This window comes from Oncorhynchus mykiss, chromosome 26 (assembly GCF_013265735.2).
Source record: "Oncorhynchus mykiss isolate Arlee chromosome 26, USDA_OmykA_1.1, whole genome shotgun sequence".
Taxonomy (NCBI): Eukaryota; Metazoa; Chordata; class Actinopteri; order Salmoniformes; family Salmonidae; genus Oncorhynchus; species Oncorhynchus mykiss.
Window position 1 is genome coordinate 15,786,246 of NC_048590.1, and position 13,874 is coordinate 15,800,119.

The following is a 13,874-nucleotide window of genomic DNA, read 5'->3' on the forward strand; positions in this document are numbered from 1 at the left end:
AAGCTCATTACCATAACGCAACGTTAACTATTCATGAAAATCGCAAATGAAATTAAATAAATATGCCATCTCTCAAGCTTAGCCTTTTGTAAACAACACTGTCATCTCAGATTTTCAAAATATGCTTCTCAACCATAGGAAAACAATAATTTGTGTAAAAGTAGCTAGCTAGCGTAGCATTTAGCGTTCGCATTAGCGTTAGCATCCAGCACGCAACATTTCAACAAAAACATAAAAGCCTTCAAATAAAATAATTTACCTTTGAAGAACTTCGGATGTTTTCAATGAGGAGACTCTCAGTTAGATAGCAAATGCTCAGTTTTTCCAAAAAGATTCTTTGTGTATTAGAAATAGCTCCGTTTTGTACATCACATTTGGCTACCAAAAAAACCTGAAAATTCAGTCCTCAAAACGCGAACTTTTTTCCAAATTAACTCCATAATATCGACTGAAAACATGGCAAACGTTGTTTAGAATCAATCCTCAGGGTGTTTTTCACATATCTCTTCGATGATATATCGTTCGTGGAAGCATGGTTTCTCCTCTCAATCAAATGGAAAAATACTTGCACCTGGCTTTGCGCACCAATTTCGACGCAGGACACCAGGCGGACACTTGGAAAATGTAGTCTCTTATGGTCAATCTTCCAATGATATGCCTACAAATACGTCACAATGCTGCCGACATCTTGGGGAAATGGCAGAAGGTCTAAGCTTATTCCTGTTGCATTCACAGCCATATAAGGAGACATTAAAAAACAGAGCTTCAGAAATTCTGCTCATTTCCTGTTTGACGTTTCATCTTGGTTTCACCTGTAGAATGAGTTCTGGGGCACTTACAGACAATATCTTTGCAGATTGTTTTCTTTCCAAAACGGTCAATAATATGCATAGTCGAGCATCTTTTCGTGACAAAATATTGCGCTTAAAACGGGAACGTTTTTTATCCAAAAATGAAATAGCGCCCCTAGAGATCCAACCGGTTTTAACAGATTTAGAAACCTCAGTGTTTTCTATCCAAATCTACTAACTATATGCATATCCTAGCTTCTGGGCCTGAGTAACAGGCAGTTTAATTTGGGCATAGAAAACAGTCAATGACTGGAGTCTCTGACAATTTTTGGGGCTTTCCTCTGACACCGCCTATATATAGGTCCTGGATGGCAGGAAGCTTTGCTCCAGTGATGTACTGGGCCGTACGCGCTACCCTCTGTAGCATGTTACGGTCAGATGCCGAGCAATTGCCATACCAGGTGGCGATGCAACCGGTCAGGATGCTCTCAACGGTGCAGCTGTAGAACATTTTGAGGATCTGATGACCCATGCCAAATCTTTTCAGTCTCCTGAGGGGGAAAAGGTGTTGTCGTGCCCTCTTCACGACTGTCTTGGTGTGTTTGTACCATGATAGTTCGTTGGTGATGTGGACACCAAGGAGCTTAACTCTCAACATGCTCCCCTACATCCCCGTCGATATCAATGGGTCATTTTCCTGTAGTCCACAATCAGCTCATTTGTCTTGCTCAAATTGAGGGAGAGGTTGTTGTCCTGGCACCACACTGCTAGGTCTCTGATCTCCTCCCTATAGGCTGTCTCATCATTGTCAGTGATCAGGCCTACCACTGTTGCGTCGTCAGCAAACTTAATGATGGTTTTGGAGTTGTTTGGCCACGCAGTCATGGGTGAGCAGGTAGTACAGGAGGGGACTAAGTACACACCCCTGAGGGGCCCCAGTGTTGAGGATCAGCGTGGCTTATGTTGACTACAGGTCCAGTTGCAGAGGGAGGTGTTTAGCCCCAGGGTCCTTAGCTTAGTGATGCCCTTCGTGGGCACTATGGTGTTGAACGCTGAGCTGTAGTCAATGAACAGCGTTCTCACATAGGTTTTCCTTTTGTCCAGGTGGGAAAGGGCAGTGTGCAAATATGAAGGTAATAACATGAGAGGAAGCCCCTTTAGATTATCGAGATACACTGCAAGGATGTTGCGATCTCTCTATATTCTAATGGTTTACTGTCACCAATCACAGCAGCTGTCATCCTAACTGTCCCTCTCTGATTGGCTAACCAGGTGTTCCAGGAGGTCCAGTCCCTGGTGACATCCTGTATTGATGGCTTTAACGTATGCATCTTCGCCTACGGACAGACAGGCTCAGGAAAGACCTACACCATGGAGGTATTTGCTGCTAATACACACACACATACACATACACACACACACACACACACGTACTTTCGCTCTCACTCCGTCTCTCTCATGGCTACAGGAGATACATTAAGGATGAAAGATAAATGAAGAGATGTGTTGTAGTGGTTGTTAATAGCAAATGTTTTGTCTGTCCTTTTTTTTTTTTAGGGTGTGGCCAAGGACCCGGGCATTAACCAGAGGGCTCTCAGACTGCTGTTCTCTGAGGTGACTGAGAAAGCGCCCGACTGGGACTTCAAGATCACTGTTAGCATGGTGGAGATCTACAACGAAACCCTACGGTGAGAGGACACACACACACAAATCGGTATAAGGTCAGACAGGGTGAGTGGGTTTGGATTTGAGCGCAGGTGCGGCCTTGCCTCAGGTCACGCAATGACAGGTGAAGCAAGCAGTGTTGCCAGCGAATTTTCAGGGGAAGTTGCTAGAGGCAGGTCGATTTGTTGCTAAATGGCGTTGTGATGTCATTGCGCAATGACGTCATTACGTAATAACGTAACACTGCGTCATTACGAATAATACACAATAACGTTACTCAAATTGACTGGCCATCTCGGCGAAAAATATGATTCGTTTAGATTTAGATTTGTTTATTAGCACATTTTTATTTGTAAAAGTAATATAACAAATTTATAACACATTTTATATGATCAGATATTTTTATTTTTAAACACAACACATTGAATTATTGAACAATTACATTTGATTTATTTTCTTTTTAACTATTAAACCTACACATTCTGAACAATTATAGTTTTAAGCAGTGTATTGGTAGTTAGTTAACATGCTACCTAACTGAGCAACAATTCTAGGTACAAGCTAATAACAAGGTATATATGCTATCTTATTGAACAAGCAACTTAACCCAAATAAGGATGTATGTGCTAGGCATCTCTCTCCAGCTCTCTCCAGGTTGTTGTGCTGCTTGGCTGGCTAGCTGCTCAATGGTTTCCTCCAGATATTGCCACTGTTCTCGCACACACTGCAGTGCACACTGCCACCATCAGCTGTGTGTCTCCGCCAGTTCCAGAAAGTCCACTCCTTGCTTACGTGTACTGTAAATATGATGAATCGTAGATTGGCAAGGAAATCCTCTTCATCTTCACTGTCCAAATGCATTGTCACGCAGCTGGAACCAGCAGAAGAGGATGGAGTGGCCTTAAAGCTGTACGCTGCTGTGGTGCCAAACTGCTGCAGAACTTCACTTGGTAGTTTATGCAGGTATAACAGGTATCACCAGCCAGCTTCAGTCCGTACCGGGAGTATGGAGTTGAGAGCATGCAGTGACATTCTATTTCTTAACTTTGACTTGACCACTCTCATTTGGCTGAACAGCTGTTCAACCTCTGCATTTGAGTGTTGCAATGAGAGGGCAGCGCGTGCAGCTTTGCACAGTTCTTCATAAGGATTTGACCCGGGAAGAGTCCGTGTAGATATTCACTTCACTCCAAAACTCGACTGTGTTTTCAGTTGAGTCCCACCTAAACAGATGGATGTTTCTCCATTGGGAAACAATTTTATCATTTGTTTGTGGCTGGTACCCCAGTAGCTCAGCTACTTTAATAATTTCAGTGGTGCCTTTATTGTGCTTTAGCGTTTCCTTAACACTGAACAAGGCCATGTTTTGCAAGGCGTCTACGTTGTCTGGGAGCTTTGCTTGCAGCTCCTTGCTGAAAGCAACAATGTAGTTGATGATGCACTGTCTCCGAATGACCTTTTCGTCTTCTGGCGCAAGACTGAGTTGGTACACCGTGCTCTCGAAAAGGTACCCAAGGTATGGTGTGAGAATGCTGTTCATCGACTACAGCTCAGCATTTAACACCATAGTACCCTCCAAACTCGGCATCAAGCTCGAGACCCTGTGTCTTGACCCCGCCCTGTGCAACTGGGTACTGGACTTCCTGACGGGCCGCCCCCAGGTGGTGAGGGTAGGTAACATCTCCACCCCACTGATCATCAACACTGGGGCCCCACAGGGGAGCGTTCTGAGCCCTCTCCTGTACTCCCTGTTCACCCACGACTGCGTGGCCATGCACGCCTCCAACTCAATCATCAAGTTTGCGGATGACACTACAGTGGTAGGCTTGATTACCAACAACGACGAGACGGCCTACAGGGAGGAGGTGAGGGCCCTCGGAGTGTGGTGTCAGGAAAATAACCTCAAACTCAACGTCAACAAAACAGAGGAGATGATTGTGGACTTCAGGAAACAGCAGAGGGAGCACCCCCCTATCCACATCGACGGGACAGTAGTGGAGAGGGTAGTATTTCAGGAGGCTGAAGAAATTTGGCTTGTCACCAAAAGTACTCACAAACTTCTACAGATGCACAATCGAGAGCATCCTGTCGGGCTGTATCACCGCCTGGTACGGCAACTGCTCCGCCCACAACCGTAAGGCTCTCCAGAGGGTAGTGAGGTCTGCACAACACATCACCGGGGGCAAACTACCTGCCCTCCAGGACACCTACACCCCCCAATGTCACAGGAAGGCCATAAAGAACATCAAGGACAACAACCACCCGAGCCACTGCCTGTTCACCCTGCTATCATCCAGAAGGCGAGGTCCGTACAGGTGCATCAAAGCAGGGACCGAGAGACTGAAAAACAGCTTCAATCTCAAGGCCATCAGACTGTTAAACAGCCACCACTAACATTGAGTGGCTGCTGCCAACACACTGACTCAAATCCAGCCACTTTAATGATGGAAATTGATGTAAAAATATACCACTAGCCACTTTAAACAATGCTACTTAATATAATGTTTACATACCCTACATTACTCATCTCATATGTACTCTATATCATCTACTGCATCATTATGTAATACATGTATCACTAGCCACTTTAAACTATGCCACTTTGTTTACATACCCTACATTACTCATCTCCTATGTATATACTGTACTCGAGACATCTTGCCTATGCCTATCTTTACCATCACTCATTCATATATCTTTATGTACCTATTCTTTATCCCTTTACACTTGTGTGTATAAGGTAGTAGTTTTGGAATTGTTAGGTTAGATTACTCGTTGCTTATTACTGCATTGTCGGAACTAGAAGCACAAGCATTTCGCTACACTCGCATTAACATCTGCTAACCATGTGTATGTGACAAATAAAATTTGATTTGATTTGGTGATGGACTGAGATGTCTATCAATGGCATCCTTCAGGACATCCATTTTTGCCATAGGGTTGACTACTCTGCTGCAAATTGATGTTAAGAGGTGTACCAGATTGTCCAAAAGCTTGACAGGATCTGTTTGCTCTCCCTCAACTGACTTCACTGCGACTTGTAAGTCGGACAGGATTGATTTCAAGAATATCAGGTACACATAGTTGGTCTTGTACATGGCGTGGAGCACATCCGCCATGTAGCAACGCTCACTGACATTGGTCAGCTCAAAGTGGAGTTTCAGTTCTTCCCACTGGCTCAATATACGAGTTACCGCAGGCTCAATCGGTGATCTGCTGGGTTTTCTGGCCACAATGAATGGTGGTATACACTGCTTTGTACGATTGTTTCCCCGTTTTGGGGAAATGGAAAACCAATTGTCCTTTTCCCTGATTTAAGTACTCAACACTCCTAGGGATGGTTTCTTTGGATGCTGCACTGACAGCCAATTGTAAAGAATGACACACACAGCGGGTGAGTACCAAATTGGGCAATGCACATTCTTCCTTTAAAATCTTGTGCACCCCCGTTGTGCACCCCAGTCATCACGGACAATACCCTGAAGATTCTCTTTTTTTTAAGGTTACACTTCTCAAGAAACTCAACTACCGCCTTTGCTATTGATCTGGCATCGCCCCCCCCCCCCCCCCTCCAATTCAACCAGCCCGAGCAATGTGGACACAACGGTTCCTTTTTTAGCACTGAAATACCGAATCACCACACCCAGGTATTTAGAGACACTGACATCAGTGGACTCATCCAAAAGGAGACTGAACTTCTCATCCCCCACATCTGATGTTACCCTTTTGAGAAAATATGGAGCCAGTACTCGCCTAATCATTTCTGTGCACTTGGTAAGGTGCATTTGGAAGTTTGTTGCTGCCACAGAATCTGAAAAGGCAGCTTTGCAAGCCACACCTAAAATGGTGGCATGCTAGCAGCGAACAATGCTCTGCAATGGCCAATGGCCATAGTAGCTTCTGCACTTTTGCAGTTATCCACTTTCTTAACCAACTGTGGTAATGTAGACTGCGTTGCAGGGTTGTACGGTTTTGATTCATTTATATGCTTTGCTGTTGCAAATGTCATACCTTTTTGCAAAGCATATCTGATTTGCAGTACGCACATTATGCCCGACAATCATCCCCAATTACTAGCTTCAGCCACCCTTTAAATTCAGGTACAGACTCCCACTCTTTTCTGTACGTCTGGCTGTACAGTTTTGATTGAGACAAGTTGATTGATGTTGTAAGTTCTGTTCCAGGTCAAACATTCGTGACCAACTACATTCGTTGGGTTTGTCTCGTCGACCGCATCCTCCTGCTGCTGCAGTCAGCCAACAATGATTTGCAATTTGCTGAAATTGCTGCTGGCCTGCAGCTGCCTGTGCACGAGCTGCCAGGCAACAAAAAAAAAACGACTTTCTCTGTCATTTTAGAGGGAAAATGCGTGCATTTTAGCGTTTGAGTCACTTTTCAAAGTTGCTAAAAGTTCCAAATACATTTTTAAAAATAGCTCAATTTGTTGCTAAGTGCTTTTTGGAAGAAGAAAAAAGTTGCCAGGGTAGTCTGAAAAGTTGCTAAATCTAGCAACAAAATTGCTCAATTGGCATCACTGGAGGCAAGGGGTCACGTAGTTACAGTACTTACCTTTATGAGAAGGCTTTTTAAGATCACGGCCGACGCGTTATGTCATTTAGACCTAAGTACTCGTTTGACACAGTTCCTGTGTGCGTGTGTGTAAGCAATTTGAGCGCATGGGCCAGCTGTAAAATAAAAGTGGATTATATTTCATGTCCTTGGTTCATCTGTTTTCCACGAGCTCTTCTCCTCCCTCCCTCCCTCTCTCTGTTGCGTCATCTCTGAACATCTGTGTGTACTTTCTGCCAAAGCGGGATGGCAGGACTCACCGCGAAAAGAGAATTTGGAGGGGTGGAATGTCATAACGCATGAAAGAAGCAATTTTGGCCCCACTTAGTTGGAGCGTCAACTACAGATTACCTTGATCGTTATTTGTTCATTTGAGCTATCTAGTCACCCGTCTATCTTTCTATCTGCCAAATGTTGGGGGATATCATAGGACAAATATCATATTATGGCACCATACACCCAAAGTAGTGCCGTATGCATATCATATTAAGATTTTTTTAAATTTGAGTGGGACAATCTATGCGACTGTGCGTTGCCGTTTCCTGTAGGAACCTTTTGGGGGACAACCAGGGTGAGAAGCTGGACATCAAGATGAATCCAGATGGTAGCGGTCAGCTCTATGTGCCGGGCCTCACGGAGTTCACTGTCCAGAGCCCTGAGGACATCAACAGGGTGAGACCACCATTCTACCACTGCCACTTATACTATGCCTGCCACAGGACATTGGGTTAGTGGGGTAGTTAGCGTGCTCTGATCTGCAATCAATTAATCACATTTTGTTCATATGGTGTTACTTACCAGTCACAAAGTGCCAAATGGTATTCCTGGCCTAAACCGCAAAGCAATACTTTTCCTTAGTAGTGTTTTCCAAATAAATTCAAAAGTGTAGAGAGAACTGTTTTTTGGGTGTTGTTTACAATCATGCGTCAGTTAATAAGATGGCTCCCACGGTTCTTTAGGCCTGAGGCTGAGTTCTCATCCTGAAATATCTGTCAGAGCTCTTGTGTTCCCTGAACCAGTAGAATGTGCCCAAGCCTGGATTTGCCACTAGTCTACAGATTAGTTTGTGTGTTAATGATTAAAATCTGCTCCTGTCTGTGTGTGTGTTCTACCATATGCGTGAATGTGCAGTTGACAGAGTAGTTAGTTACTCACTTCCTATGACCCCTGACCTGTGCTCTCTGTGTAGGTGTTTGAGCTGGGTCACATGAACAGGGCCACAGCCTGCACCAATCTGAACGAACACAGCTCCCGCTCTCACGCCCTCCTCATCATCACCGTAGCAGGCGTCAACTTCTCCACTGGGCACCGCACGCAAGGTGTACACACACACACACACAATTCCTGTACCGGACATCACACACGCACACGCACACGCACGCACGCACGCACGCACGCACGCACGCACGCACGCACGCACGCACGCACGCACGCACGCACGCACGCACGCACGCACGCAGACAGACAGACAGACAGACAGACAGACAGACAGACAGACAGACAGACAGACAGACAGACAGACAGACAGACAGACAGACAGACAGACAGACAGACAGACAGACAGACAGACAGACAGACAGACAGACAGACAGACAGACAGACAGACAGACAGACAGACAGACAGACAGACAGACAGACAGACAGACAGACAGACAGACAGACAGACAGACAGACAGACAGACAGACAGACAGACAGACAGACAGACAGACAGACAGACAGACAGACAGACAGACAGACAGACAGACAGACAGACAGACAGACAGACAGACAGACAGACAGACAGACAGACAGACAGACAGACAGACAGACAGACAGACAGACAGACAGACAGACAGACAGACAGACAGACAGACAGACAGACAGACAGACAGACAGACAGACAGACAGACAGACAGACAGACAGACAGACAGACAGACAGACAGACAGACAGACAGTCAGTCAGTCAGTCAGTCAGTCAGTCAGTCAGTCAGTCAGTCAGTCAGTCAGTCAGTCAGTCAGTCAGTCAGTCAGTCAGTCAGTCAGTCAGTCAGTCAGTCAGTCAGTCAGTCAGTCAGTCAGTCAGTCAGTCAGTCAGTCAGTCAGTCAGTCAGTCAGTCAGTCAGTCAGTCAGTCAGTCAGTCAGTCAGTCAGTCAGTCAGTCAGTCAGTCAGTCAGTCAGTCAGTCAGTCAGTCAGTCAGTCAGTCAGTCAGTCAGTCAGTCAGTCAGTCAGTCAGTCAGTCAGTCAGTCAGTCAGTCAGTCAGTCAGTCAGTCAGTCAGTCAGTCAGTCAGTCAGTCAGTCAGTCAGTCAGTCAGTCAGTCAGTCAGTCAGTCAGTCAGTCAGTCAGTCAGTCAGTCAGTCAGTCAGTCAGTCAGTCAGTCAGTCAGTCAGTCAGTCAGTCAGTCAGTCAGTCAGTCAGTCAGTCAGTCAGTCAGTCAGTCAGTCAGTCAGTCAGTCAGGATTTTATCTCTGTACACCCTCTACTAGGTAAACTGAACCTGGTTGACCTGGCTGGCTCAGAGCGGATTGCTAAGTCCGGGGCAGAGGGCAGCCGCCTGCGAGAGGCCCAGTGCATCAACAAGTCCCTGTCGGCCCTGGGTGACGTCATCAATGCGCTGCGGAGCCGACACTCCCACGTGCCCTTCAGGAACTCCCGGCTCACCTACCTGCTGTCTGACTCACTGAGCGGGGACAGCAAGACCCTGATGATGGTGCAGGTGAGAGGGGGAGGGGTACAGGAGGGTGAGAGAGGGATTGGGGAGAGAGGGGTGGGGGGGTAAGGGGTTACAAATTAAATGTGTATATTAGCCTATAATAAAACCATTAATGCTACCCTTCAGGCTAATATCAGAAGGTATTTGCTCTAGGTGTCTCCCCTGGTCTGTAACATGAGTGAGTCGGTGTGCTCTCTGAAGTTTGCCCAGCGGGTTCGGACTATCGAGCTGGGCAACGCCACCAGGAGACAGTGGGAGAACTCCTCCACCACCTCCTCGCCCACCCACGACAGCGTGGAGGTAACCTACACACACACACACACACACACACACCCTGGAGAGAGTGAGGGACGCACTCACAAATTAAATCTCACACGTGTGCTAGGTCAGCCCAGGCCTTACGTCAAACCTTCCCCAGGTCACTGAGCCTAATCTGGGGCATCAGGTTTCATTCTGTCCCTCTGCCCTTAATGATCCAAGTCGGGATGAGGTTAGGCGGAGCTGAACACAAAGCAGTTGTTTTATGAGAATCACTTTCTAGTAAAGAAGATGTAGTTGACTTAGGATGTTTGAAAAGGTTATCTCCAAAAAGCCTCTGGGTCGTTTCATTTTAGCACGACGTGACAGCACGACGTGACAGCCACCATCTCAGATTGTTCTGAAATAGTTTCTCCCCCCCCCCCGTTCAGATAAATTAGTGATTGAAGTTATGTCCCATTCTACATCTTCATATTACCCCGTTCTGACCACTAAATGGTGCATAGATTTTACACGTTCAGGAAAGGTGATGAAAATGGTCTCTATTATGGACCATTCCTGGTGACCACTTAGTTATGATTAGCTATGCACTTTGTTCACTTAGGAGATCATTTCAACAGGCGCACTGCTTTCATCAGATGAAGACTGCCGAGGTAATGCCAGATAGAGCCTGCACTCAAATGCATAATAGATGCATCCAGTCTGGGTTTGAGAAGTGTTTACACCTGGATAGAAAGTGGAACTTGCGAGCTTTGCAGCAGGGTCGTTCCATTTCATTTCAGCATGCCATGACACCCACCATCTCAGATTGTTTTGGCACCATCTAGTGGTCAGAACATGGACATGTCAGGTGTTTTTTAAAAAGTCACCAGAACGTCTACATACAAATTATCTCGGGGAGTACCCCGAACACACTAAGCAGGGGGACTGGAACCAGTCAAACTCGCATGTAAGTCATGACGTTCTTACATGAGATGGGAGATAAACTTGGCCCCAGACAATCGATCTGAGATCTATTTAAGTTTCAGTCATGGGATTTTGCTTAGATGAGCGCAAAATGGAGAAACAATCGTAATCTAGTTAGACAGGATCCTTAGCGGAATGGGGTTGAATAAGGAACTTTGATATTGATATTTCTGTCATTGAACTTTGACCTTTCTGCAGCTGGACTCTCCCCCGGTGACTCCCGCGCCCCTCCCTATCTCCCGGGCCAGCAGTGCCGGCTCCACCCTCTCCGCCTCCTCCAAAACCCCCACCACACGACGGAGGTCTCAGTCCCAGCTCTCTGCAGGTAAATGTATATACATACACACACAAACACACCCCTTAGTCCCATGTCTCAACAGGTACACATGCCTCTCTGTCACCAAGAACCCTGGCATCCATCAATATACAACAACGATAATGTGCACACACACACACACACACACACGCCACCATTATTGGGATGATGAAAAATATATACACAATATAAAAAATAAAGTGAACTCAAGTGAGGTGTGAATGGTCAGGGTGAATCCATTCACTCATGTGTCCTGATCCTCTGGTTTGATTGGTTGGTTTGCAGACAGGCTGTTAGGCAGAGCCAGCCCATTGGTGGGGGACGGTGGGCAGGTAGGTGGGGTTTATGCTGATTGGTCGCTTGGCATGGAAAGTAAATGCTCAGCATGGCATGGTGCCCTGTGCCCACCCGTGTCACCTGGTCAATGCCCACCTATCTAACACACCCCGCCTCTAACCCCAGGAAGTAGTGTGTGTGCGACTGTAAACTTTTTGTGTGGGTCTTGACCCTTGTCTCTCTGTCTGTCTGTGTGTGTGAGAGACTCCAAGCTTTGTTTGTCTATCTGCAGATCCATGTGTGTGTGGGTGAAGGTGTCCATACATGTCTGTGGCTGTCTGGCAGTCTGTGATTTTGTCTGTGACTGACGGTCTGAATGCAGTTCTTATCTGTGTGATCTGTATATTGTATGATGTGAGGGTGTTTTGTGTGTCTTGTCTATATGGATTTGTTGTGGGTGTGTGGAATCTGTGGATATATCACCTCTTCCTCTCCCCCATCTGTGCTGCTCTCTGGCTGGGTTGTAGTGAGACGTTATTAACACAGGGACACCACTCCCCACTATTCAGTTTCCTAAACCTATTACTCTTCCCTACAGGACGATTGAAACTGTCTGTCTGAAGGCTCCAATGGATCCGGACCCTGACCCAGTCAGCCATTGGGCCTTCTGAACAGGAGGGTGTTAACCAGAACCTTGACCCACCAATAGGTTGTTCCCATCTCCTTCTGCTGATCTCACTCAGCCAATGGGTGAGAGAAACTGGACTAGACAAATTATCAGATTGAGAGAATGGTGACATTTCATTTATTGAGCTGTTTGAACAGCAGAGGGATGAAGAGGGGGATACGAACTTTGACCCTCGTGGAAGGCCCATACCAAGACTCTGTCCCGATGCTCTAAAATGGCCTCCAAGTCTCCTTTTCTTCATTACCACTGAGAGCTGACAGGAATGGATAGGTGTTAATTTTAGCCAGGACTGTTGTACAGCCCCCCATATCTTAACTACGTGTCCTCATTTATACCCCTCAAGGAACACAACACCCCAGACTGCAAGTGACTACAGGACACACCTGTCTGTCTTCCACAACTGACTAGGGGCCAAAGTGGAGGAGCACCTGAGAGTAACACAGGCCCCTGTCCTAAAAACAACTCTCATAAAAAAAAAAAAAAACTATACTCCTCACAGCCCAGAACAATTCCACCACACCTTCACCTTTGACCCTTCAACTGGGCCTGTGATCTATTCTCCCATTGGCCAATGTATTGTCGGCCCCTCACAATAACGCCACACCCACACCCTTAGTGCTAACCAATCCCTTTGTCCCATCATCCACTAACAGTATAGCCCTTTCAATCACAGTATTTCTGGGTAAAAATGCACTTTAAACGAGGCTAATACCTTCTTGATGTGTTTTAGAACAATGCTCCAGTTACGGATTATGATAATATGCATATACAGTATATATCTGTGTTTGAGATTTTTTTTTTTTTATCCCTTTAGACTCCATTGTGTTTTTTGGGGAGGTGGGGGGGGGGTTACGAGGGTTCCATCCTGGTCTCCCCCTCATCCAATCAGGGTACTCTACAGATATGGAGCTGGGCTTCTTTTGCCCTGTAGGACGCAAGCAATAAGAGACGTGAGTGCAGAGAGCGTTTTAACTTCCTGTGTAGCCGTTTGTGTTTTAGATTAGATTTCTCCAGGGCAATACAGAGCCGCCTCAGCCACTGCATGGAAACGTTCATGTTGTCGTGTTTCTTGTACCGAGTGAATAAAGCTAGACGATTCAAACTCCCTGCCAGACAGGAAATGCCATTCCTGTTATTGGATGCTGCCTGTTGAAGTTGCACAGATCTAGGATTAGTTTCTTCTACCCAAATTCTAAGGTTATCCAATAGGGACACAACACAAAACTGACCCTAGATCTGCATCCAGGACAGCTTAATCCTACTCCCTATGGCTGACCACAAGCAACCAATGACAACGGATCGCCTCACGGAACAGACACTGCTGCCCCTGAGGGAGTGATCAAGCTTGTGAACTGTATTTGAAAATGCATTGTGTAAATAGGAATGCTTTGTACATTTGATCAGCTAATCGACCGTGTGTCTCCAATGTTAAGCCAATGTTTCCTCCAATACCAGGATGTCCGAGAAACATTGAGGACACGCTGCATCGTGTTGGTTGTCGATGGATATCTCTACTTGCTTTTGTCTTTGTTGTTGTGGAAACCTTCTGCGGCAGTCTTGATTTTGTACACCCTTTTTTAATAAACACTCAATACGAAATTAAACTCGGCTGTTCCTAACAGATGTTTGTTGAAATATCCTGCCTTCCAG

At 46.1% G+C, this 13,874-nt stretch overlaps 1 protein-coding gene across 8 annotated transcripts in view; it reads left to right on the forward strand.

Moving 5' to 3' along the window:
* Nucleotides 1-13,828, forward strand: part of LOC110506284 (kinesin-like protein KIFC3) — a 65,549-nt gene extending 51,721 nt beyond the window's left edge. For 7 of the 8 annotated variants that reach the window (XM_036964289.1, XM_021585742.2, XM_021585739.2 and 4 more), the window contains 9 exons: nucleotides 2,064-2,168; nucleotides 2,349-2,479; nucleotides 7,574-7,697; nucleotides 8,215-8,344; nucleotides 9,494-9,723; nucleotides 9,874-10,020; nucleotides 11,143-11,269; nucleotides 11,546-11,592; nucleotides 12,135-13,828. In XM_036964289.1, coding sequence (XP_036820184.1) covers nucleotides 2,064-2,168; nucleotides 2,349-2,479; nucleotides 7,574-7,697; nucleotides 8,215-8,344; nucleotides 9,494-9,723; nucleotides 9,874-10,020; nucleotides 11,143-11,269; nucleotides 11,546-11,592; nucleotides 12,135-12,143 — 1,050 coding nt within the window. In that variant the 3' untranslated portion in view covers nucleotides 12,144-13,828. The remainder of the gene's footprint in view (nucleotides 1-2,063; nucleotides 2,169-2,348; nucleotides 2,480-7,573; nucleotides 7,698-8,214; nucleotides 8,345-9,493; nucleotides 9,724-9,873; nucleotides 10,021-11,142; nucleotides 11,270-11,545; nucleotides 11,593-12,134) is intronic. The other variant, XM_021585740.2, reaches the window with a different exon arrangement.
* The last annotated feature ends 46 nt before the right edge of the window (nucleotides 13,829-13,874 follow it).